Source organism: Echeneis naucrates, chromosome 8 (assembly GCF_900963305.1).
Source record: "Echeneis naucrates chromosome 8, fEcheNa1.1, whole genome shotgun sequence".
NCBI lineage: Eukaryota > Metazoa > Chordata > Actinopteri > Carangiformes > Echeneidae > Echeneis > Echeneis naucrates.
Window position 1 is genome coordinate 9,746,566 of NC_042518.1, and position 13,914 is coordinate 9,760,479.

Sequence of the window (13,914 nt, forward strand, 5' to 3'; positions counted from 1 at the left end):
TCTTCACCATCAGCATGAGTTATTCCTCTTATCAAGCATCATTATAACCTGCACACACAAGTTTAAATCAAATCCTTGCACCTTCACACCAGAGTGTAAAAAAATACCTTTTTCAAGATATTTTAATTTTAATGTGAACTTGAAATCACCAAACGGTAAATTGGCTGTCAATGCAAAAAAAAAAAAAAAAGAGGCAAATCTTTACAGATAATGGTTTTTTTTCCTGAGCTGTTCCTGAGGTCAGCAGCTTCGCTACTCAGTCACTTATTGTGGGGGTGTGACATGATGAATGGGAGCTGCCTGGTCAGGGTATTTATACGACATAATAGGCTGGTAATTCATGGCTCTGTGCAGTTTACAGTGATCAATAGCTGAACCAAGTTAGCAAAGTGCAGTTTAGATAAGCCTCTAGCTTGTTTAATAGTTTTTCAGTGGCTGTTTTCAAACTGCGAAAGTAAGGGAACTTTCTTTCACTTTCTTTGTCACTCTATTTAATTTCTTTTGCTCTTGGACAAACAGACACTGAGAAAATGAGACATGACAGAGAGTGAGCAGGAGAGGAACAGAACAGGTGCCAGCAGTAACATCAAGTTCATGAGAGCCATCTTGGGTTTGATGCTGTCAGATATGAGCTCTGGTATTCCCTCAATTTTCTTTTGAAAGGTTTGCCTTTTTGCTCAACGCTCCATCTCCTCTTCGGCTAATGAACTGAAACCGAAGATTGTCACCCATTTAGACATTAAGAACTTTATAGCAGCACTGACACATACGTTAACATAGATTTATATGATATGCTGATGTGACCATGTGTCACTTATGTCCTTAGATCTGATGAACGTTGTAACCTTGTAATGTAATAATTTCATATGGCCCACACAATTCACTCGCAGTGTTATATAAATTTATATGTCTTCAGTAGTATGGTGGCTTGGGGAAATAAGGGGATGTTAAATATTCATTTGTAAATGCATGCCGTCTGTGGACTGTGCTGCTCCAGCTGTGCCATGCTGAGATTCCTGTAAGATGATGATAACATGAGAGCAACAAAGCCGTCCTGGAAGCCTGGCAGCAAGCTGACTCACTGCCTTCGTGGCCCAGTCGCACACAATTTCTGTCTTCCCACCAGGACTGTTCGCTGGCCTGAGGGGGGACAACATAAACGCCATATGACCATTTCCCCAAATATATTTCCTCCGTGTGCATTATAGAGTGCTGTTTCCACCACTGCCCATCTTCTCATACCCAGAGGACATCAAATTGTTTCCTGCTGACACGGGTCTCTGTTGGTCTCCAATTAAACGTGACCCTTCCCAACAACGTACTGTACTTAATTTGTTGTTCAGGCAAAACAATATGTTTTGTTACATCAGAAATCTGGTCCCTCTTAGCGTGTGTTTTTCTCTTTGCACCCCACAGGGCTCTGATTTTGGCCTAGCCATTCCAAAAAAAGCCCAACCACATTTAATCAGACTTCAGACATCTGCCTCCCTTCCACGAATCACGCACTGCTAAAGAAGCTGTGGACTGCTTTGACAGTAACACTTTGTGTCTGCCCTTTAAGCGCTGTGTATGCCAGTGGTCTGCGAAAGGCCAGACCAGCAATGGTTGTCACTTTTCTGTTTGCAATTTGCAAACCTGTTAACACCTTGTATTTCTTCTTTCATTTTAAAGCATGAGTTCACTTACTTGACATTGCCATTGGCTTCAGGAAGTAACAGAAATGGTCAGACACAGACTCCTCTTCAATCTGACATCATGAAAGCGCTATTAAGTGCTGATGGAGTATCCATGCGGTGCAAAGATGCAGGAAAGTTGAAGCTGAGAGGGTTTAAGGAGTCGGTGCGAGCCAGTCTACCCAGTGTGTCCTGGCCACAGTAAGGAACAGTGTGTGCTGTCCAACAGCAACTAACCTGGGGCTAAGATCAATACGCGCCTCCCTTATAGGCCAACCCGGCATTCAGCCAGCCAGCTTGCCACCGCATGCTTCATCATGAAGACCAAAGAAACTGATCTCCACAAGCTTTCTCTATGTTTATTTCTAAACTATGAATATTTACGAATAGAAAAAAAAACAACAACAACAACAACAACAACACAAAGTTAGAACAATTTTTCACATACAATTTATTCTTTCACTAATTGGACAGAATTTGTTAAGTGGAGACAATATCGGGGTCAGCATTGACTATTCGGCTCCTCACACCAAATATACTAACATAACCACCTTTAAGAGAAAATAAAAAAAACACACTGATTGGTGGCATTCGAAAGAATACGTTCAGACAAGAACACCTTTGTTCCAGGAAGGGGAGTAACCCAAACTGCTGATTTCAAAAAACATACATAGTTATGGTCACAGTTTAAAAATCAGCAGTATACTTATGCACTCTTTTGAATTTTATTCGAATCAATGTGTACAACATTCCCTTTTTTTCCATCTCAGTCAGGATCTATTTCTCCTGGTCTACAAAAACAAGAAAAACACTGAAAAATTCACCTCAGAGCATCAACAGAGCCACAGTGTTGGTCACGCTCCCACCTCAGTTCTGAGTACTGGACTTCAGCCTGCGCTATTACAATCCTCAGCAGATGTTGGTGGAAAATAGTCTCTTACTGGGTGAACACCAGCTGCTGGCCGAGGTGTAAACGCAGAGCTATTATTTGAAAGACAAACATTTCACTGTTGTGCCTCAATTTAACTCGCAACAACAAAATGACATAGACTGACTTCCAAGAAAAACATAGAGCTGTGTCTCATTTATGCCTTTATATGGGCACAGCTTCAGGAAGTTCCTGGGAGGTGATGCTGTAACCTTTGACCTGTGTGAAGCCAGCAGCACTGCTGTATATCAACCCATTGCTCCTCTGGCTGCTGCCAGTGGTCTGTCCTACTGTTACACATTCATTAACCTTCAATAGTGAAACAATACACATTCATACCCACTTGAAAATACACTCACATACAGACACACATACATGCATGAAATATATTGACAGCAATCATAAAAATCACCTTTTTAAGCACTTATATACACACAGTATTGAGCAATTATAAATTAGCATCGTGCAAATAGTCATACATACAAACTCAAAGTTGAGTTAGATCAGGCAAAACTTTCAGCAACTCAAAAGACAACTTAAAAAAAAATGCACTCTTTTCTGAAGTAAATGTACCAATGTTAATTTAGCTTTCTTGGTCACTAGCCATGCTTACCAGAGAGGATTTGTTCTACCTTTAGAGTGCGTTTTGTTCAGTGTCCACAGCCAGACACAGAATGAGGTCCAACACTGAGAACACTGCCTGCAGAACAACAAGACGCATGCAGTCATTAGCATGGCCGCTCTGATGTTTTTTTGGCTTCAGCACAGATGTGATGGCACAGTACGGCACGCACAACTTACAGCTCAAGTTCACAAAATCTGCACAATCTTGCATGTGTGTATATTTAGCATTGCAAAAACAAACTTGTGCCAGAGGTGGCATGCTATTTCCAGTCACAGTGTTGGATTCATACTTATTCACGCGTGCCTTTACAGGTCATGTGTTTATGCTGTGCATTTTTGTCCTTGATTTGAGCGCACAATGCCCCCCCCCCCCATCCCTATCAGCTTTCATTTTAAAGGTTGAGTGGGCTACTGTGTAGAAGTTCATATAGTATACAAGGAGTCACACATCAACATCCTGATGACAAGAGGGGGGAAAAAATATATTTAATGGCAACTATTCCCCTTTTTTTTCCATTGTAGAACATCAACGTAAGTGAAGCAATGATCATTTTATCTTATTTATAATTCATACTATACCATCTCCTGACCTTCTTTTTCTATATGTAAGCCAGGAATGACCTGGTGAGAGCAGCTGCCAGTTTCCCATAAGCCCTGAATGGGGCCACATGAACAACACTGTGGTCACCTTACTGAATGAGGTACAGTCAACTGAATGTTTCTTCTTTTTTTCCCTGTACATTTTACATCAAAGTCCATATAGACAAAAATCTTTACATATATCAGCCCACCCCCCCCCCCAATAAAAAGGAAAAAGGAATGGTCTCACATCCTCCCTACCTTCTTGTTTTGTGTCAGTTGTTTGGTCTTTTTTTGTGTGTGTATGCAGTTCAATGTCCAGTTTGTCAATCCTCCAGTACCACAGAACACATATTTGTTACACAGCACAAATTAAAGCAGAGGCTCAAGCAAGGTCCCGTGTCTTTTTTTCTTTCTTTCTTTTTTTTTTTAGGTTTTTGTGGCGTTGTTTTGTTTTGTTGCTGTATAAGCTTTTTCATATTATTAGTAGTAAATGGAGTATCTGGCTTGGGATGCTGTTGTTGCATTGCATTCATGCAATATGCTGCAGTTTCTTACACTGTCTGATAACCACCTACAGAAATCCATTCACAAAGCTCACAGCACATTAGACCCCTCAGCCTGGATGCCTGCCATATTGTTTGCTCCATTCTCAGGCTGTGGAGAGGGCTGAGTGCTGCTCGGTCTCCCAGGGGCACTGTTCTCTGAGCAAAGACCGCTCTGACAGATGACTCTATCAGCCCAGCTCTTCACAGCCACCAAGGGCAGTTACATCAGAGCCAGGTGAGAGCTCAAAGCCCTCCAGCTTTCTTCACCAAGTTCTCACTCCCAGTGTCTTTCATGGGTGGCTCATTCTCCTTCTGAGCCTCATAGCACTGCACTTTGTCCGTAAGGCCCTTGTCCTCCACCAGGGTACAGTTGCTGATGGTTCCCTCGTGCAGCGGAGAGGCACACTGGCCTGCCTCCTTACTGTGGGCCATGCCGTTATGGCAGCCAGCCACAAGCATGTGCCTTTCCTCTGGGCTGCACACTGGAGCAGAGGTTTTGGCGATGTCCGGGAGGTGAGGCAATCGGGAGACGTGGTTCAGTAGGCTGGCTGTCTTTGTGTTGGGGGTATTGCTGTAGGTGTGGCGGTATTCCTCCTCGATGTTCCTCCCTAGCTTCCAGCGCTTCCACTTCTTCAGGATTTCTGACTGCACCTGAGGCAAAGGTGGGCACAAAAGGAGATGTTATTAATGAGAGAAAGGGACAGAAGTCAAATTATTGCCTATGCAAATGAGGAGACTCACTTCTTTGTTGACAAAGCAGTACAAGATGGCCACCAAGAGGCCCTGTGGAGACAACAAACACTGGGTCAGTCTTTCAAATGTTTAAAACTGTGAAAATACATAAATGCATCCTTTTTTTTGGCTACATGGCAAAAAACTAAGCACAGCCATGAGCTCATTAAGTCCACAGATCCTTCTTTCTCTCCCCCTGTTAGCTGTAATTTCAACATGTCATCCGTTTCTTCAAAGCAAAAAGCCCATTATGTCACCATGTGACGCAGGCCGGTAGCAACAAGGGCAGCACATTAAGTTCATGTCATCCCTCCTGACACATACTGTAAGTAAATAAAGCTCTTCTCAGTTGTCTGGAGGAAGTGAATCACAGATACTCTCCAGTGTCACACCAACTTTGTGATAAAAACCTCTGACTTCCCGCCTGTAAGCAATGATCCAAGAAATTCCCTCCAATTGAATGCATAAGAATAAGACCTGACCTGGAAAGAGGAGAAAAAGAGGTCGATAAAGAGCTTGGTGAGACGTAGTCCAATGGTGGTCTTGGTGGATTCGTCTGTCACAAAGATAAAGACCACCTGATGGATGCCCAGCAGAGGGATCAGGGTTAGAGTTGACTTAGCCAATCTGAGAGAGAGACAGAGAAAACACAAAGTAAATAAAGATTAAAAAAAAAAACAAAAACCACTGATATACATGTGAGGTGTTAATGCATGAACTCACCTGAACTTGTAATCTGTGTATCTCATTTGATGTGCTTGAAGTTTTGACACAAGAATTTCAATGATATGGATAAAGATGAGAAGGTTGATCTGAGAAAGACAGGGGCAGTGTCAATGATAAAAAAGTTCAATCAAATGACAGATGTATTGTCATTCAGAAAGAAACTGTTTTATGTGATAAGGTTTACAGATGCTTATTTTATTTCTTTATGCTGCCTCCCCAATGAAAGAGAGGTGTAGGAAATATTACTCTAAATAAGCACAGACGTTAAAAAAAAAAAAAAACAAAAAAACTCTTTTGAATGAAAACATTAAAATCAGAAAAAACATAACTGAAAAGTCTATGTTAAATATCGCCGTCCCGGTCGGACCAACCAGAGCTATCTGCATGCATTGAAACCCCTTACTGTAAGTTACTAACGGTAAACGTTGTGGTTCGGCCCGAACCAACTCAACATTATTGTTCACAGCGCAAACGTTACAGTATCAGGGATGCCATTCACGGCAGCGTGCATTTGGAGAATCGGTGGGTGTCTGATGAAATTGCTCATGATGTGACCTCTTTGTTTAAAATTAACTCATTATGGGTAATTTGTAGGTGGTTGGAATAAAAAAAAAAAAGCAAAGCCGAACCTAATTTGTACATGTAATTGCTGCATTTGTTAAATATTCATTTGCACATGCATGCTGTCTGTGGACTGTGCTGCTCCAGCAGTTGTAGGAATTTCTGCATTATATGAATACTTTTATTTTTAAATGTGTTGTGGCGCTGAGGATTTATGTTGTTTCACTATGTTTTATTCGGTACAATTTCTAAAATGATGAAAATGATCAAACAAGGAAAACGGCACTAAAAGATAAAGAGCAAACATCAATTATATTATGTACTGGTTTGAAAGACACAACATATTATATATCATAAGGACTGAGTGGAAGAGCTGCAGCTCCTCATCCAAAAAGCTACACAGCGTTTCACTGTTGATTTAAAATCCCTCCAAAGTTTATACACTGTAATGCACTGCACACAACATTTACATTATGATACGGTAGTTTTTTTATTTCATTCTATAAAGTCTATTCTTTCATCTCTGAGGAAAATTACCAAAGGAATTTGTACAAGTTAATTACATTAATAGTGACAGCCACACACACAAGGGAAGCAGTGAAAAGGGAACCAGTCTTCCCGACCCTGCGACAACTCAAACACAGGAATTCCTGTGAGATACAGCCCACTTAGCAAGACGACTAATGCATGGAAAATGCCTGCATGTCTGTGTAACTGACCTGACATGAAAGCCATGACAAATTGGACTTATATAAACACTAATGACTGACCTTTGCAGAGCACACCTACAGTGTAATGCCCGGTCGCAGCAAGGATGAAGGGCTCTTCAAATGAAAATCATATTTCTTCAATCTAAACACCTTTCACTCCTAACATGGTTCCCAGATGTTAGAGCTAAAGCTGTCAGCATTCCCCACTTCATGAATAAAGAAGGTGGGTTTAATATTGTATCATGAATGAGCGGAAAAGGAAAACGTGACAGAGAACTGGTGTAGGATTTTTGCAAAAATACCATTCATTTCCAGTTTCAATAAATATTAAACTTTCATGGTTCCTTGAATAAGAAAAGAAGTGTAATGGAGAGAAAAAACAGGAGACTCAGAAACAAAATGAGAGGAAGGAAGGGGGAATTACCACAACTGCCAAAAGTATTGGGGAACGGATGATCCACCAGTAATTCATGTTTATGTTTTGCTCCCAACACCTGACAAAGAAAGAAGAGGTACTTATGGAAACATGAGAGAAACAACCAGAAATATTTTATATGAAATAACATTTGGACATGACATATTTTGTGAGACTGTTTAGCATATTTAGCTAAAATAGAAAGTTTTTCTCTTTGCAGCTGAAGAGGAGGATGGCGGATGGGGAAGTGAAGTGGGGACAACACTGTGGGTTTCTAAAACTTAGCATAATGCTCACTGTGCCTGTGGTTTAGAGACTGCAGACTCAAAATCCTTTTCAGCCCATCTGCTGCTGCAGCTTGTACATTAGACCCTAAGAGACTGCGTAACAGAAACTCAGGGTGCTGAACATTGTAATGAAATATCTAAGACACAACTGCATGTAGTAATTGAATGTTAAATTGACCATGAGTAACAACATTGATATGTTTGACAGCAAGACCCTCTGCCAGTTTTAGTAATTTTTGATATGTGATGCTGTTTCACTGAATCCAGGAACAGGAATGCGCTAAAAGGTTAAATGTTTGGCAAGTTCTTAAATTGCAGCATCATAGCCTGACGTGAGGGAGATAAAGAAGATAGGGGGAGAGATTTGCATAACTTACTCTTGATTTTCATACAGGTATTTAGCTATCACCCAGGGCACGAGGAATATTAATGGGGTGCCTGTGAATGAATGAGAGAAACTGTTATTTAGCCCCTCAACTTTTGTTTATCTGGCCTGAGCCCTAATTTTCTCTAGTGCAAAAATCCTTCATTCTCTTATCAATTTAGTAATGGAAATACATTTCCAAACACTTGCATGCACACAATAGACCAACCCACCCCAGCCGATGCACAGGTAGATTTTGAAGTAGTTCCTCTCCGTAAACACGGTGATCACCAGGAGGTTGTGGAGATAGATGCCTTCGACCAGCAGCCAGTAGCTGTTGGCCATGATGCTGTACTGCATCATCACCACTGCGATGCGGCAGCTGAATGTTGTCTGCGAGAGAAAAGAAAGCAATGGTTCATTTGTAAATGTTAAAACATCAAGCAGTGCGATGCCAAACATTATTTAGCTGTGAGTGATATGAATGGTGAGGTCGGAGCTGCCACGGATGGGAACTCCTTCTGATGCTAGGCTGCAGCAACGGTTGTACAACGGGTGCATCTTTAACTCCAGCCTTGGCCAGCTGTGCTTCGCTCTTACTGCCCCAACACAAGCACTCTACATAACCCCCTCATCTTTTTGACAACCCCCCAATAATTTGTGGGCAATTGCGTAAAAAATTTTACTCTAGAGCTTGTTGTTGAGCTGCAGATCACTCACACTGGCCGAATTGTTGACCAGTAGCTCCACCGGGGGCATGGATGCCTGAGGGAATCCCTGCTCCTGGTCTCCGCCAAGGTCCTGCGATGTGATGTTGGACACGAGCAAAGCGTCTTTGATGAGGATCGACAGTGCTCGAAGGATGAAAGAGGCAAAGAGATTCATGTGGATGTTGTTCCGCATGCAGTGCAACTTCCTGATGGAGAAAAGGCAACGATAGTCTCTACAAGATATTATTTTCACTTAAGTAATTCGATAAGCTGCAGTCAAGCTTTCTACTTTAAAATCTGATACTTTTACTGGGTTTCATTTGAAGTGATGATAACCATAATTCTCAGTTTAGCTTTGCAACCCCTCTCCCTTCACTCTGGAGATTTATAGACAACAGCTTTTGTGAGGGGTCTGAACGTCTCTTCTGAAGGGTTGACTGTTTTCTGAGTGATCGCTAAAACAACTCTTGCCTAAACAGATTTTGGGTAAAAATTCGGAGAAACCAAATGAGAAGACTGGAAATGATACTGGATGGGGCATGTGTATTCCTCCATGATGCTTTCAAAGTACTGGGATGGAACCTGGACGTCTGTAATAATCAAAGAATACACTCTGTACAATATGGGCTATACTACTCTGTTAGTATACAGAATCAGTAGCCCTGAACTGAAATCTCATTTCTCTGAATTGTTTCAAACTGAAAATCACTGTTACCTGAAGAATATCAGGATGCCAAGGGCCAAGACCAAAGCCACCAGTGATAAGGAATAGCCCACTGTGTACATGACCCGAATATGTCCATAGTACTGCTGCAAATGAAAGCACGTGAACACACTTTTATTTGACAGGGGTGATAAGTGATATCAGTCCACTCAGTTTAAATTCCAACTGTTTTACAGTATTTCGTCTGTGACTGTGACCTTTAAATGAGAAAATCCCCAAACCCCCAAAGCTGAAGCTCTTGCTTCAGTTATTCTTCCTCTTCTAATGTTGTCTGGAAAAAACAATGAGGGATGTTTTTCCTACCTGGCTTGGATAACTGGAGTCACACTCGCTGGTGTTCTTGGTAGTCACCCACAGACCGTTTGCATCACACTCCTGATACACCATGCCGTGTTGAACTACACATACACACACACACACACACACACACAATTTTTTGTGTGATTTCATGGAGAGCCCACTCTTTAGGGACAGCTGTCTTTATCTGTGGGAAATTTTAAGTTGCTCAGCATCTACATGAGTGCCAAACACCCTATATCTGATAAACCACATCTCTAACCTTTATGATGCCAGGGCAGATACCACGGACATGAGACACTGACAGTGCTGTTGGGGAGTCCATCAGGCCAACAGGCATAGTTGTCAAAAGTCCTGTTACATACAAGTCCTGTAAAGAAAACACATCACATAAGGAAGGGATTGTCTCGTGTCGCCACAGTCCATATGCTGGAAATAATGGAAGACAATAGCATGTCTTTCAAGCGCTGGCTAATGGTGTACACTGTAACATCTATACACATCATGGTCTTTCATCTTTCATCCGTTTGTCCTTTAGCTTACAACACACCTTTCATCTTCACTAGAGAGAAACAAAGGCTGTTAGCGTGCAGGTTATTGGTCGCTCAGGTGTCTCTGTCACATGTCCTCCGTACCTGCTAATTTACTGTGATACTCAGGCAGTGACAGGAAGGGCAAGAGAGTGCTACAGAGTCTGAGAGTGGAGTGGTGAGATTTAGTGTGCAGTGTGGCTTTTTTGGAGGCCGGATCATAACACACGTCTTTAGTACGGCTGAAGGACAGCATTCTACATATAGTTAAACACAGCTGATGGAGGGAGCCAGTTCTCTGTCAGTATGAGACTCGAGCACAGAGAGTGTGTGGTATGGCAAGTAAAACATTTGGAGCAGCTGTAGGTTGAGTGATGATACAATGGTTCTGAAAATGGAGTGGGAACTGTTTGAGTTCCATAAGCTAAAGAGAGTTCTACCAAATTATTGTGAAATTGTAACCTGAGGGTACGTACAGCATTTTTTTGCTAATATATGGAAATTATATGGAAAAAATCTGAGTACTTATTGACTTATGAGTCATAGTGTATCATAATATTGTAATTTTGAGTTTTTCTTGGATTAATAAAATACACTTTTTGTTATTATGGAAACCTGGTGATGGCTCACCAGTGCTTGGCGGGTCCTGACTGTTGTTGCGTACGCACTCCTCCATATACAATCTCCAACTCTCCTTAAGCTTATCCAGGGCAGCTGCAGAGGCCACCTAAGGAAACAGTGGTGAAAATGTATGAGGTCAGTTATTGGAGTTACTGTTTCAGCGTAAGCGACTGGGCAAGAATAATGTGGAGAATGTGAGTCCCGCACAAACAAGGGACACAAACCAGGCACAGTGACTGTATTGGCACTCATCTGTTTCACTTCACTTCGTATTTACAGGAGCGATAAACAAACCCCCCTCAATCTGGGGATATTATCTGTCAAGATGACACTCTAATGTGTTGTCTGTATGTGGGGGGGTTGTGCTACTGTACGCACTGACTGATACATTGTAAACTGTAACAGTCATGTCATTGAGGGCCAGTTTGTTTAGGCTTCCACAGCACAACTCGTGTTTAGTTTCAAAAGAAAAAGAGTGTGTGTGTGTGTGTGTGTGTGTGTGCGCGCACGCGCATGTCCATGTGTGTCCGTGCATGCTCTTCGAACATACTTGGATACTGCAGGAGGCAGTCAGAATTGCCAAAAGCAGGAACAGGCGTGACATCCCTTCCTCCTGGTGTTGGGGCTGAGAGTTGATACTGCAGGACGGGCAAGAGTTTATCTACGCTTTCCACACTGCCTGGATGACACAGAGACACACATTCAATCAAAGCTCATTGCAAACATTGGACCTATGTCATGGCTATACTTATACTGGTCCCCAGCCGGACCAGGCAAAATTGATAGGCTGGGTCATATCTGTCACACTACGAGTACGCCAAGAGCTGGAGGTGTGGAGAAGTAAAATAAATTAAATGATAACCACAGAAAAGTCGATGCAATTTCAGTGATGGTCACACATTCACGTCAGGTATGGTGAGGGGTTAACAAGGTGTACAGCATAAACAGTGTAACAGGGCTGACAACCAGACTGTCCAGGACATCAGGCACAGAGACCAAAACTTACAGGAAATGCTGTTTATCCCATCAGAGACAAACAGCTGCGGCTCTGTGACTCACAGTTGGCTGCTGTCCACCTTCATCTTAAAGCCTGTCATTGGTTGAGTGTGTGTTGCTGCCAGTGTCAGCACGTGCCAGAGGTCACTCACCTGTGTATTGATCGACGTGGCAAACTCCAGACAGATTTGGTTGAAGCCGGAGAACGGAACGAAATCTGAAACGTTTCTGCAAAAAACACCTTGACCATGGAAACATTTTTGGCTAAAACGTTTCAAATTCCATTCCGTTCTAGTCTCGTAGTGGGAAGGACGGGCTTGTGTTGATGTGTTTACGGGAGTTTCTTGTGTTTACTGGGGTGTGGGCATGGTGTTTGTTCAGGAGATCAAAGCAAAGTGTGTCACAACAGATATACACAATGTACAGGGACAAGAAAGCCTCCGTTCATATCAAAGGATTTCTTAGCATGCGTTTTGACTGAACGTGTCAACACACTTGTAAAGTCTGGGTTGAAATCGCCGCCAGGAGGCTGCATTCACAATCCTAATGTCCTTCTGACTTATAACAAAGCTCTACTGGAAGTCAGACTCCTGATGATATCTAACCCAAAGAGCCGTGGTTTTTAAATGGCCTGTTCAGTGTAATGAGCACAGGATGCAGTTAGCATTAGCTGTAGTATAGACTGATTGCCTGAGGGATCAGAGACACTCTCATCTGGCCTAACAGTAGGTCACGACAGATTCAGCTGAGATCACGGCGCTGACCTTTCTGCCGTTAACTCCATCAGACACATTGAAGCCACAATCCTGCCTTTACATCTCATTCATCACATACAGCAGTATAAGAGGATTAAAACAAACAAATATGTCGGCTTTAATTAAAAAATTCCAACATCTGTTACGGCTCATTAGGGAAGTCGAATACGTGCCAACCTCATCTTAAAATAATTGCAAATGGCACAAAGAAAACATCATCTGAATTATTTCAAACACACCAGACAGAGCATTAGTTCTACTTAAATAAAAAAAAAAGAAAAAAGTGGGACAGTAGTCCTTACCAGGAAGAATGATCAGGCATCATTCTGTGAGTGGAGTGGCTGATGTTCAGGCCCACGTTGGGGCACAGCACACAGGCTAACATTCAGGCAGGTGAGCACATGCTCTGGCATATAGCAAAATGTTACCATGGCCTGACGGCTTTGCAAGGGTTTCCTTCCTTTCTCCCTCAAACTCTTTTCCCACAAACGCATACGACAACCTCGTTTCCCTGCCCACATCACTTTCTGCAACTTTGCACCAAGCTGGACCAATGATTAACCAAACTCAGCTTGGCCCTGAGAGTCCTGCAGGAGTGACAATGAGGGGAAAGCAGTGGGGGGGGGGGGGAGCTATCCACCCTTTCTGGCCCCTGGCCCCAATTTTATGACCAAGGACTAGTAAGAGCAGCCACAACAGTGGCTATTTGTGAAGGTGTTGGGTAAGTTTGAGAAAAACACATTCTGCAAAACTGGCTCCAAGTGGGTTTAATAAAAGTCATGTAAAATTCATCAGTCAACATCAACAAAATGTTGATAGTAATTTTCCTTTTAGCTAAAAACAATACAATTTAATGATGACAGTAACCTCTTTTGAATAAAAGTGTTTTCTCCTCTGATCCTCCCACAAATTTCGAACCATTCCCAGCTGCCTGGCATAATGGTCATGGCAGTTTTCTGTTAAAAAATTCATCTACCATCAGCATGCTGGGAGCTGCAACAACACAAGCAGCCCGGAAATAAATGCAAAGTGAGGCTTTCCCTAAAATGAACATTCCCATTTCCCAAAGGAACTCAAGGCTAGAACAAGAGAGGAATTTTAAAGATACACATTTAGGATATACATCGGTTCATC

At 42.3% G+C, this 13,914-nt stretch overlaps 1 protein-coding gene across 2 annotated transcripts in view; it reads right to left on the reverse strand.

The window, feature by feature from the left end:
• Positions 1–2,095: 2,095 nt before the first annotated feature.
• Positions 2,096–13,914, reverse strand: part of gcgra (glucagon receptor a) — a 30,266-nt gene continuing 18,447 nt past the window's right edge. Inside the window, exons 2-14 of one of the 2 annotated variants that reach the window (XM_029508001.1) lie at positions 11,580–11,708; positions 11,039–11,135; positions 10,141–10,248; positions 9,885–9,979; positions 9,573–9,667; positions 8,868–9,063; positions 8,381–8,540; positions 8,161–8,221; positions 7,506–7,575; positions 5,808–5,896; positions 5,567–5,711; positions 5,094–5,135; positions 2,096–5,003 (exon numbers count right to left, since the gene is read on the reverse strand). In XM_029508001.1, the coding sequence (XP_029363861.1) occupies positions 4,596–5,003; positions 5,094–5,135; positions 5,567–5,711; positions 5,808–5,896; positions 7,506–7,575; positions 8,161–8,221; positions 8,381–8,540; positions 8,868–9,063; positions 9,573–9,667; positions 9,885–9,979; positions 10,141–10,248; positions 11,039–11,135; positions 11,580–11,633 (1,620 nt within the window). In that variant the 5' untranslated portion in view covers positions 11,634–11,708 and the 3' untranslated portion in view covers positions 2,096–4,595. Of the gene's footprint in view, positions 5,004–5,093; positions 5,136–5,566; positions 5,712–5,807; positions 5,897–7,505; positions 7,576–8,160; positions 8,222–8,380; positions 8,541–8,867; positions 9,064–9,572; positions 9,668–9,884; positions 9,980–10,140; positions 10,249–11,038; positions 11,136–11,579; positions 12,166–13,914 lie in introns of those variants that run through there. The other variant, XM_029508002.1, reaches the window with a different exon arrangement.